The 13,216-nt window shown below is 42.5% G+C and overlaps 1 protein-coding gene across 2 annotated transcripts in view; it reads right to left on the reverse strand.

The window, feature by feature from the left end:
* Window positions 1-3,792: 3,792 nt before the first annotated feature.
* PARP11 (poly (ADP-ribose) polymerase family, member 11) overlaps window positions 3,793-13,216 on the reverse strand; it is a 63,160-nt gene continuing 53,736 nt past the window's right edge. For both annotated transcript variants that reach the window (XM_014548356.1, XM_014548355.1), the window contains 2 exons: window positions 9,168-9,319; window positions 3,793-7,465 (listed from right to left, as the gene is read on the reverse strand). In XM_014548356.1, the coding sequence (XP_014403842.1) occupies window positions 7,149-7,465; window positions 9,168-9,319 (469 nt within the window). In that variant the 3' untranslated portion in view covers window positions 3,793-7,148. The remainder of the gene's footprint in view (window positions 7,466-9,167; window positions 9,320-13,216) is intronic.

The following is a 13,216-nucleotide window of genomic DNA, read 5'->3' on the forward strand; positions in this document are numbered from 1 at the left end:
ATGAGTTTGCGTGTCACCTCTGACACGTGTGTCATAGGTTCGCCATCACTGGCCTAGGGCTAATTCTTTGCAGGAAAGTTGAAGAAGGCATTTAAAACAAGACACACAAAAAATGGTTGATTGAAGCAATCTTGAAATCTGTTCTTATGCTAGACTTTGAGCACCCTGCACATGGGGTTTTTACCATTGCATCCTATGTTTAACATAGTGGGTGGTATGTAGTAGATATAGATACTCAATGTTTTGTTGAATGAATGAATATATTCACTTACCATTTCCATAAAGGAAGAAAACTAGCCCAAGTAAAAGTTACTCCATGAGAAAGAAAAATAAAGCATTCTGACATTTAGAAGCTGGCCTGGCACTCAGACTAAGCCATGTTAGTCTCCTACTGAACATAAACTCTCAGAATACCAACCTCAGACAAAGATACTTGGGAGACTGTGATAAAATGAGATAAAACAAGGTCACTTCATAATTTTGTCTAAGCACAGACAAAAATAAGCTCACTATGCCCCCCGCAGAATACCAAGCAGCCCAGCTCAGCCTAAGTGAGTGCCTGCTGCCTCTTTACAAGGGGCAGTTCCTCCTCCGGTAGTCCTTCTTCCTACAGACTGAGATGCCCAATCAGAGACTTGCCCTGCTTTTGACAGCTCCCAATCTAAGGCAAAACCCCATTTCCTTAGATACTCCCTAATCACCTAACCCTAACCCAAATCCTATAGGAAGTTCTTTCTAACTCCCTTACTAACATACTCCATGGTTCCCCAGGGACTGTGCTCTCCCTCACTAAAATCCACTTAACTACAGGGCTGCTCTGGTAGTCTTTGGCTAAAGGGCATTGACCAAGTAAATGCTAAGGGGCGGGGGGGGGGGTGGGGGTGGGGGGGGGGGTATGCTCTTAACTCCAGTGCAGAGTGAATTCTATAAGAATCCCAGGTCTGTGAGGGCTGTATTAGTTACACAACACTTCCTAAAAGTGGTCTTACTTATGACTACTAACATTTACTGAGACTTACTCCGTGTTTTCACAGGCAGTATTTCATCACACGAGGTAGGTGTTATCATTACCCTTATTTACAGACGAGGAGGCTAAAGCACAGAGAGGAGCCTCAAGTGCAGACAGCCGGTAAGTGGAGGTGCCGGGATGCCACGTGGTCATCTGACTCCCAAGCCCAGGCTTCCGATAAATAGGACTTGGAAGGTGTGAGAGGTCTGTGAGCTAGTGTTCTGAGGGCAGGCAGCAGGGGTAATGGATACCTCTATGTAACAAGCATCTTGATTCTCTCAGTAAATTGTATAAAAATCGACATAATCCAAGCTCCTCTCTCCACATACCCTTCAGCGCTGGTCCTGGTTCCCTTAACACTGACCCGCAGGGCCAGGTACAGGGGTAGGGTTAGCACTCTGGTTCTTTAGGTGGCTTTGATTCTGTTACCTTAATTTTAATGATTAAAAAATGCTCCAATCTGCCTCCACCCCACACCAAGTTTTTCTCATCTCCCCAAAGCCTGTGTGGCATTAGCTGGGTGTAGCCAGGGGGACTAAAATCAACCCTTCACCGTCACTCATCTTTCCGGTCTCCACAGCCACGTGTCACTTCCAAGGGAAGCCTCCTCTGATCCCCTAGGATAGGTTGATCCCTTCATCACAGGCGCTCATACTGGCCTGAACTTCCCCTCTGTTAAACCTATCATTCTTGTTCAGCTCAGCATCTGCCCCTCCCTGCTAGACTTCAAGTTCATGAGGGCAGGGCCATGTTGGACTGGCACATTGCAGGAACTCAGAGTTGCCACCTTGATGGGTGGTAGAGATTTGGGGAGAACCAGGTCAATTTCTTTTCCTTCCTGTTCCAAACTCTTGCTTCCTAATGCATCATGATCCTTGCCCTAGTGTATTTCTTGACCCAAACTCAAAAATTGTCATCAGTCAGACCAGATGTTGAAACCTAGAAATCTTTCGGGTCTTTTTCTTTTAACAATAGTCTGATCGGTCCTTCATAAACTTCACCTTCTGAAAAGTAAACCTTACCCCCCTGTGAGTTATCCAAGGTCACACTAAATCAAACAGCAAAGCCAGAAAACTCCGATTCAGCAACTCCCAAAATGGTCCTTGCTCTTCTTAAAAGGATAAGAGGAAATGGACTTCGATACTGATTCTCTAAGAATGTTAATCAAATGTGGACTTATAATGCCTGCAGATACTACATGTTATCTAGGAGACATTAAACTGAAATGAGCCCTTCAGGAAAAGATATTTTCTAAAAAGGAACAGGAAAACACAAGAAGGGCAATCTGTATTTATAATTAATTAGAGGCCCAGTGCACAAAATTCATGCACTGGTAGGGTTCCTTGCAGCTGCTGGCTGCTGGCTGCTGGCTGGGTACTCCCTCCCTTCCCCCGGCCGGACCTGCCCCCTGGTCAAACTCCCGGATGAACTCCTGGCCGAGGGGACAATTTGCAGACTATGCTTTTATTATATAGGATACTGCAAAAATAATTTGAATTAAATTCTGATTGTGACTCCCCTAAACCGGCTTACCAAAGTGAAGTTAGCATGAGCCAGAATCAGCATCAGCATATTGTATAACCTCTCAGGAGAGGGCACAATAAGGCTTTTCAGCTGCAGAAAACACCAATGTCTTTGGCATAATCCTATGTTCCAATCTCATGAGAAGCCACTTAAAAATGAATAAGACTGATGCTAAATTCTTAGATACACAGCCACACAACGAGAAAGTTCAAATCAAAGCCAGGTTCTTAGCCTACAGTGCTAAAGAATGAAAGCCAAGCAATTAGAGCTGAGAAAATGCATTCTACAGTCTTACAGCAGGAGACTGAGCTCAGTTATAGCAAGGAAGTTCTTGTCTGGGTGCTGGAAATAAATAAGACATATTTTTTTAAAACTTTCTATTGATTTTTAGAGAGACAGTGAGAGGGAGAGAAACACTGAGCCTGCAGCAACCTGGGCATGTGCTCTGACCGGGAATCGAACCGACAACCTTTCAGTACACGGGACGATGCCCAACCAACTGAGCCACATCAGCCAAAGCTAAACAAGTCATCTTTTTTATCAAATACAGTTCAGTACAGGAAGGGGCAGGGCAGAGAGAGACTGAACAACCTACCAAAGCCTGGAGTTTTTGAAAAACATGAAAAGTAAACTACCTCTGCAAAAAAGTGAAGGTTAATGGATGAACTCTGAATGTCTTTCCTAAATATTTAGGACTCACCTCTCCTATATTTATTACTCACACCAACCAGGAAGCCCACAGAGAATCGTGTACTTGGCCTGGCCAGCGTGGCTCAATGGTTGAGCATCAACCTATGAACCAGGAGGTCACGGTTCGATTCCCAGTGAGGGCACATGCCCGGGTTTTGGGCTCAATCCCATTGTAGGGTGTGCAGGAGGCAGCTGATCAACGAATCTCTCATCATTGATGTTTCTATCTCTCTTTCCCTCTCCCTTTCTCTCTGAAATAAATAAATTTTTTTAAAAAGAATCATGTACTTCATATTTCTTTGAAACATTCATTTCTTCCATCACCGTTGCCTAAAGCAACATCATAAAATTATTCATAGGAAGTGCAGCAGGGCGGCTCTTTTCACCAAACCTCTTCCTGTATATTAGCACAAAAGGCTAAAAATAAGTACAATCCCTTTGCTACAGTTTCTAACCAAACATAATTTTTTAGAAGGCTTGTTTTTCCTTTTCCTAGCTAATCTTCATTTCCCTTTAATTTTCTCTTTTACAAGAACAAAACCCATAATTTCATCTAGAAATGGACTATCTCTGTTTCAAGCAATATGTTTCTTGAAAACAACACAAACATCCTTCCCATGGAGGGAGGACAATCTGGGACAAAGCACACCGAGGACCTGGGAGATGGTTTCCAGTGCTGTTCCTGCGACCTGGGAGGGGACCTCAAACACCGGATGGCTAGAAACAAAACTTATAAACATGTCACATTTCTACATCATCAGTCAGGGCTCAATTGAATTTTCATAACAATGAGCCTTAATTATAGCCCAACATTTAGACATAGTGGGACATGATTTTAGTAGATGTAAAACTTGATTTGTTTCCACAGGTGAGCCTTGATCATTCTGTCTCTCATTTCTCTCAGCTTTAAAATTAAGATATCTTTTGATACCTTCCTTTTTGCCAATAGAAGCTTAAAGATGAAGTGAAATGCCTAACTCACTTCAAAAGGAGTTACTGTGAACATGCTGGGAGGGGCTGGTTGGAGGCAGGATGGCGCAGGGAGCGCGCTGAGGAAAGGTGCGGCCACAGGCATTAGCCCTTGGTCTGTTTTGAAATTTTCAACAGCACAGAACAAGAAATTTTCCTCACAGGTTATCTGATTAGGGTAATGCAAACTGAGAACAAGAGACTTTACCCATCTGCGAGTGGGTTACACAGAGGTACAAGCAATAAACTCCTTTCATTTGAGCTGAAAATTTAGGCTTAAATAACGAATGGTGGAGATGAGACACAGAAATCACAGAAACAAATATGTGGCATACACAGACAACCAAGACCTGTAATGGAGAGCTTTAATCACCACATGTAAAAACAATATTTTCACATATCAAAAATGGCTCCAAATTCTTTACCATCATCACCACAGTGGAGAGATGAAAGTCACACTAGTACAAAAACCTTCCTGCTCATAACAGCAAGATTTATGAAACTTTCTTTATAAACACTTTTTTTTTTTACCCTGAGGCTGATATCACCAAAGTGAAAAAGAAAGGTCACTATCAGCTGGGATTCATTCAATGTAGAATATTTTAAATCACTGATTCTTTAACCTGGAGTGGCTTCTCTTCCCTCGCCCACCTCTACTATGTGATGCCAAGAAGAAAAGGTGACAAGTGGATGGGTCCAGACCAGCATGTATAACATACTGACACCATGATTCTCAACTCAATCTACTGATCAATACAGAGAAACTGAATTTTACTGTCAATTAACTCAATGCTGTCACATTAAAAAATGATCTCAATTGGCTCTTTCTTGTAAAAGGAGAGTTAACAGTAGATTCTCAAATAGTTCTTTCTTACAATGTCTACTGCAGTGCACTCTGCTTCCTACAGATGAGCCAACTAATTAAGTTCACACAGATTGCCTTGCACATCTCAGCTCTGGGCTCTTAGTCACCTGGAGATGAAATCTGCACATGTCTAAATGAAAAATAACCCCCAGACATTATAATAGTTATTCCAGTCAAGTGATGGGAGAGGAAATCATGTTAAATCAGAAAAAAAAAGACAGCCATGTTGGAGACTATGTGAACATTTTGGTGTGTAAAAATAAATAGCACAAAAGATTTTCAAAAATCTAAATTCCTAATATCTCTAAAGAAGTTCTTTGTGAACAGGGCTAGAGCAATGGTGTACTACCACTCCCAAGGCAGCCTGTGGGCTTTTTCCCAGTTATTTCCATGATGATTTCTGACTGTTTCTAAAATATGTTCTTTCTAAATATTCACAGCACTTCATCAAAAGTGGCTGCTAAGTCCGCATATCTGAGTCAGGAAATCTTTGCTGTCATTTACTTTTAATTAGTATTATGCCAGTACACGCAATTTCCTGTGTACTACTTTCTTTCGACTCACAAATACGAGTGTTCTGGGCTATAATAAATGCGGAGATAGCAGGTAAAGAATCACCAACCTAATCTTGCTCCATACTCTTCATTTTTATTATGCTTAGATGCCTTCCCAATTCAAATGACTGAACTGAACAACACAGACATGAACATTTACTGGATTTTTCTTGAGAAGTTAAATTGTGTTCACTAACTCTCAGCTAAAACTGGGTGAGGATAATGAAGACAATTCAGTATTAGATTGAAGGTTTTCTTGAAAATGATTGATACAAGTGTTCTTTTTTTTTTCTTTCTTCCAGGTAGAACTATTGAAAATCAAGGTTGGAAAAACTGTTAACAATTGTATGGCCAATCCCTGATCTGATACCTGAACTCCTATACAACATATCTGCCAAGTTGCCCGGCGTCTGCCAGAATACCTTTAGGGGCAGGAAGCTGTTGCAACATTACTTCTCCTAGAATCGGATAGCAAGACAGAAAGAACAGGGAAACAAACTTCCATTAAACATGATAATGAATTTTGTCTAACTTTTCAAGAGAGTTAGCAGATTGTCAATTGCTACTGAAAGGAATAAACCAGATTTGTTCCATGCATCCAATGATTCAAAATGGGGAAATACAATTTGGAAGTGAATTTTATAAATCACTGTTGAATAGCTGTGTGTGTGTGGTAGTTGGGAAGCAGATAAAAATATCTTACAAGTAATCATTGTCAGAACCCCAAAACAAAGGGAAAATAGGTGTTTTAAATAGTAAATAAAAGTTTTGCTTTAAAGCTGCAATAAACACCTTGTGCAGCAAGTCTCAGTACAAGAATTCCAGAGCCTCGGTGGATGAACTGCAGGCTAACGACAGCTGCGGCACTTGTCAGTTCAGATGCAGGAGACAGCGGAGTGACAGGAGCAATCTGAGACTGCAGCCTGCCATCCTGGGCGGACAGAAGCAGGGCACTCTACCTTGATTTTCTCCTTCTGGCTTGTTTGGCAGGACTGCAAATAATGTTCTTATTTCCTACTTCTCTCAAGAATACTCAGGCTGCTTCAAGGTTTCAGAAGACCAACAAAGCAACATGTAGATTGGTGGACAGTAACATCAGAATTCAACTTACAAAGGTTCAGTTCCTCTGAAGGAACCAGCTTATGCCTATAACTTATTTTCTGAACATATATAGGAATCAGTCTATCTCACCTGAAAACGTTCATCCTGATAACACACACAGAAACTTTAATAACTCTAAATGACCATGCTAACTGAGACTCCGCTGATTCAGTTTTGAGTGGTATCTTTCACCGCGAGGTGTTAAAATGGCAATGGTGTCCATCTTTAACAAACAAGACGGTGAACAACTAGCAGAAACAAAACAACAATAAAACCAACCTTAAAGTCAGTATGTCTTTTTATAGGGAGTCCACTTTTTTTCTCATATCTGTTTCAAAAGTGTCAGATAATTAACATTAGTGGCTAGATGACATGAGAGCAAATCTTCCTGCAAAAAAGAATAAACTTCCTTGACCACTGAGATTTGTAAGTTGGATCAATGAAAGTCTATTAAGTACTCAGGATAGATCTGGTTGGCATCAAACACCACAAAGATCTTTGGATTCCAGGTGTCGTCCACACAGCTGTCATATAAGTTCACATAGCTACCGTCTTTGGAAGGAGGTCGCATGTATTTGGAGTCTCCATTTATATAATCTCCAATCAGCACTCGAGCAAGAAACATAGACTTATATGTTCTAAATAGATGCCGATTTTGCAGGCTTACACCATGAATTTGGAATGTGTTTCCATGTTTTATGTCATCTTTGCAGAAGCGACTGGAATAAGCAGCATCTCTAGCAAAATAGGTTCCTTAAAAAAAAAGAACCAAGAAAAAAGAAAGCCAAGATTAAAGACTACTCTGAAGAATACATGAAACACAAGAAAAAAACATTCTGTTAGGGCAGTGGTCGGCAAACTCATTAGTCAACAGAGCCAAATGTCAACAGTACAACGATTGAAATTTCTTTTGAGAGCCAAATTTTTTAAACTTAAACTATATAGGTAGGTACATTGTTATTAACTTAATTAGGGTACTCCTAAGGCTTAGGAAGAGCCACACTCAAGGAGCCAAAGAGCCGTATGTGGCTCGCGAGCCGCAGTTTGCCAACCACGGTTTAGGGGAATAGACACATGGAATTGTATAACAGAAATAGATGTGAAATTTCCTCCTATGTAGATCTTTAAGAACAGAAGTTTATCTGTTATGGATGGCTGTGATTCAGACTGCCATAGGGATAGATTTGTTAGTATGGACCAGTCCCCACCACCAACTCCATCACTCCGCACCAAAAAGTAGTGCCAGACTTGTTTTCAAAAAAAATCTTACAAAGAAATCCAATATGTGAGACTGATACAAACTATTTCTGTGATTAAACGTGTGGCAGGACCTGAGTTTTAATTGTTTGGACTCCCTCCCATTTCTATTTCCTTCCACCGCTTTCCTCCCCCGCTTCCCTATACAGCAGCCACTGAAGCCCCGGAGAGCACAGTGGAAACTGCTGGTCTACAGAGATGATTTCAAACCCCAGGTACCGCATTTCCATGATGCAGAGCAACAATTCAATGATATGTCTGGAAATAATAGAACTCTATGTCCTGAGCGTGCAATGCTGTTCACATCCGACCACCCAACAGAACAATTTCACTGGTTCATTGCCTATTTGGGGAAACTCAGTAAAGCATCTGACTCTTGGGAGGACTGACATCATTATGGGGACACTTACTCTAAAAATTTTTGAAAAGTAATTGCAATGTCTCATATTACCCAGTACTGATGGGATTTATGTAACACTTTTCTGATCCTCTTACAGTTAAAGAAATAAAATGGACTTTTTGGTAGTTATTTTTAAAATGTATTTACTTTTTAAAAATAGAGCACACCCTAATCCTAAATGGTAGTCAGTTCTCTTGATGGAAGTAAGGTACAAAGCAAGAACCAGCAAAATAAATGTTGATCCCTTACCTTTCCCCCTCATCTCTCTCCTTAATTTGCTTGGGTAGTGGGCATAAATTGGAGAACTTGGACTTTCATGACATTAGGAAAAAGGTGAGGATTTCCCCCATTATTCTTTATTGCTCATTAATATTCTTACCTATCTTTTTCTAAAAAAACAAAAAATACTAGTACCTAGACCTGTGCACAATGTACATTAATTTATTTGATAGTTCTCTCTTTATCTGACATAAAAGTTTTAGTTTTATCCAAGCAAAGGACTTATACATGAAAATTAAATGTAATGCAAAAATCAGTGAACATGGACATGATGTCCTGCGAATGACTGGGAGCGGGGCGCGACCTAACCCGGCAGGGCATAAAGGTCTTACTTCTATCTTGTACGTGCAGGAGGTGGCTTTTCTGTAGCTCAGAACCTCTGAGGGTGTGCTGGGAACCTCGTACATAACTTTTAACTTAATAACTGTCAAACCCCTGAATTACAGAACAGTCAATTATCTCTAAAGAGAGGAGATTTGCTCCTAGGACCTGAATTGAACTTGGAATTCTGATAATTACCTTTTCCAAAGAGAGCACCATGTATACCGTTTATCCTCCAATCAAAGTTATGAATGCAAATTGCTTCCACAAATTCACTGCTGGTACCATGAAACAGCATTTGTTCATTAATCTGAGGCACACCGCTTTTTTTTTTTAGTTGCGCCTTTTTCCTAAAAACACAATACACACAGACATAAAATACACAGAAATATACCATAAGTGGCAGTTATTAATTTTTCAAGGAGAAAAATTCAGTAGAAAACATGAACCAGAAAACCTTCTTTAACATAAATCATAAATGGACAAAGCCGCTCTGAAGAAGAATCTCAAATGCTCTTGGACACATAAGTCATCTCATCAAAAATTATTAGTTAACATTGAGACTTAAGGTTGAAAATTACACTCAAAACTATAGATATGTCAGATGATGCCCCATTATTAAAAAGGTGATTGCCTAAACCAGCCAAGTTTTACAGATGCCTAAAAATGGCACTATAAACAATTAAATAATACAAAGTTCACAGTCTTTAAACAGTGAATTCCTTGAGCAGGGACTATGCCTTAATCTTTTTATCCTCAGAGATTAGAAAATATTGGTTGAATTAAACTGAATTAAGTCATCCAGTTCAACCTCTTCCCAATGGACAAATCTCTTTTAACAATGTAGGGCTGTTTATAACAGTAAAAAACATACAAACAAACTGAAAACAGCTTAAAAATCTTTCATAGAAAAATGAGTAAATAATTACTTATTTATACATGAAAGTTAAAAGTAATAAACTAGACTTACATGTATTAACAAATAACTCTTGAAAAATAATGTTGAATGTAAAAAGAATGTTGCAAAAAAAGGCATATGACTCAAAATAATACTGTATGTTGTATAAGTATACATGTATAGGTAATAAAGAATATAAAGATATGGACAAGAAGGTATCGCACCAACCTCACGAGGAAGAAAGAAAACAAGATGGGGTTGGGGTAAACACTTCACCTGTATCTGTAATGCTTTATATCTTAAAAAGAAAAACAAAACTGCTACAAAGAAGAAGAAAATGTGACAAATATTAACATGTTAAATTTGATTGGTAGGTACACAGGTGTCTGTAAACTCTCTGCTGCATTTTCATTTTAAAAACATTTCATAAAAACAATTTAAAAATGAAAAAGAACCCCTCCCCCATTATATCTCTAAATAGCTATTTAACAGCTGCTTCAATTCAGACCAGGGTCAAGTGCTCACAGCTCTGCAACACAACACAACCTATCTGCAATCAGCTGTAATTGTTAGAAAGTATGTCCATCCTAATACTGAACCAAAATCTGCCTTCCTATTACTTCTAGTGATTTGTCTTAGTTTTTCTGTTTTGATCACAGAACAATTCAAATATTCTTATACAAAACCACTCTGAAAATATCCAAAATTAACTATGAACACTGACCTCGGCTTTCTTTTCTAGGTTAAATACACACCACTAGAGGCCCAGTGAACAAAATTCGTGCACGGGTAGGGTCCCTAGGCCTGGCTGGTGAACAGGGTTGATCAGGGCCTTCGGCTGCCTGCCGGGGCCTTCCTTTGTTCCATGTCGCTCCCTGGTGGTCAGCACACATCATAGCGAGCGATCAAACTCTCCCGGTTAACTCCCAAGGGGACACTTTGCATATTAGCCTTTTATATATATAGACTAGAGGCCCAGTACACAAAATTCATGCATGGGGGGGGGGTGCATCCTCTCCAATCCAGGACCCCTTGGGGGATGTCTGACTGCCTCTCACAATCCAGGACTGCTGGCTCCTAACCGCTCGCCTGCCTGATCACCCTTAACCACCTCTGCCTGCCTGATCGCCCCTAACCACCTCTGCCTGCCTGCCTGATCACCCCTAACTGCTCCCCTACTGGCCTGATTGCCCCTAACCACCTCTGCCTCACCCTACACCCGGGACCCAGGCTTCCCTCCCTCTGGCTGGCCGCAGACACCCAGGACCTGGGCCAGATTCACCCAAGCCGGCCGCAGCCACAGGGGACCGTGGGCAGGTGGCTTCACCTGGGCCACAGCCACAGGAGCCCGGGACCGCGGGGTGGGTGGCTTGTCCCTCTCCCAGGCCACAGGCACAGGTGCAGGCACAGCCACTGGCGCCCAGAACCGTGGGATGTGCAGCTGGCGCTCGGGACCACAGGGCAGGCGGCTTGTCCCTCTCCTGGGCCAGGAGTGGCTGGTCCCCACTCCTCTGTCGTGAGCTCATTTGTGCCTGGCTGGTCCGTTATGGCGTGACAGCATGAGGGCATGATGATCATTTGCATATTAGCTCTTTATTATTAGGATTCCATCAGCTATTCCTCATTCAGCACGGCCTTTCTTTTTCCATCCTGGACAGCCCTTAGTTGACGAGAATCTGCTGGATCCCTTCTAGTTTATAATGTTGGTAGGAATTAGAAGCAGAGTCCAGATATCTCAGACAGCACTGACTCTACCAGCACACACTGAATTTATTTTGTAGCAGGGGCACCACACTGCTGATAAGTCTGAGTCCATTAAAACTCCCAGAACTTTCTCAAACTAGACTTCTCTCAGCTTTCTATATTTGTACAACTGATTTACAAACCTAATGCAGTACTACATTTATTTCAATTAAGCTTTATTTTTAAATTCATGCACAGTGCGGTCCCTAGGCCTGGCCAGTGACCAAAGTGTGAGGTCTGGCGTGGAAGGACAGGTCCCAGCTGACCTCTGGGCCCTGAGTCCCCCCTCCACCTGAGTCACCGCGCCCGAGTCCCCACGCGGAGATGTGGTGAGCACGGCCGGGAGCTGCGGGCGGGGGCACAGTGAGGACCTCTGGGCCGCCCAGTGGTGCTGCATGAAAGCCGGGCAGGCAGCGTACTCTCTCCAGGCCAGCCTTGTAGACCGGTTCTTGTGTGAACCCATGGGGAGCCCGACCAGCCCCTGTGGTCCTGGTGGCTGCTACCTGGCTCACCTGGAAGAGGCTGCATGGGTGGAGGGGGGGCAGGCTCCTCACTGGCACCCAGCATCTGAGTGCCGGGTTTCCCCGATGCGCGAGACCTGGCATCCCCAGGGGAGGTAGCAGGGGGTGTGAGAGTGAGCTCAGCAGGTAGCCCACATTCTCACCAACCCTCTGTCCTCATCACTCCCACCCCCAGGTAGCCAGCAAGAGGTCGCAGCTTCCCACCCAGGCACCGCGGGAGGTTGGTTGCCGCCACCCACTCCCAGTTCCCTGTCACAGCCTGGGACCCCGCCCCAATCAGGTGATCAGGGCCTGCCAGCTGGGGGTAGGGACCCAGGAAGTTGGCCACCAGCCCCAAGGTGGGATCCCAGCCCTTGGCCCCCCGGGGAAAGGGGACGTGTCTGCTGCCACCCACCTCCAGTTCCCCGTCCCAGCCCGGGGCCTGGCCCTGATCGGGTGATTGGGGCCTGCTGACTGGGGGGAGGGACCGAGAGGTTGGCCGGCAGGCCCCATCTGGCAGTCGGGGCCTGGGGGCCCAGGGCAGCTCCTGCGTTGAGCGTCTGCCCCTTGGTGGTCAGTGCACATCATAGCGACCGGTCATTCCAGTCGTTCCATAGTAACAGTCGCTTAGGCTTTTATATATATAGATAGCAATTTAAAAGTGCAGAATTTATTTTAAAAAGAAACATGCAACTTAGTGATTATGCAGGGGAAAAGGGGATACTTGCATTTAAATGATGAAAGAATTGGAAATGTATATGGTTGTTCTCAAGAGTCATTTGGCAATATGTATCAAAATTTAATGTCTATGCCTTGATCTACTACTGATAGTCTTTCCAAACCATTAAGCATAACTTAGAAGGATGTGCATTAAACAAATATTTTTGCAGAAAAAGCCAGCATGTTTTCACTAACAATAAATTATGTCTTTTTTAAAACTTTATGTACTTACTTTTTAACCCTTTGAGTGCCAACCAATATCCTAGGAACTATGCTAAAATTGCCAAGGCATTTTTGCTGATTTTACAGCAGTTTAGGAAAAAAAGTATGAATCACAAGTAAATGAAGTTACATATTCAAAAACTTAAGGAAACCTTTACTACATT

This window comes from Myotis brandtii, unplaced genomic scaffold (genome assembly GCF_000412655.1).
Source record: "Myotis brandtii unplaced genomic scaffold, ASM41265v1 scaffold504, whole genome shotgun sequence".
Lineage (NCBI taxonomy): Eukaryota > Metazoa > Chordata > Mammalia > Chiroptera > Vespertilionidae > Myotis > Myotis brandtii.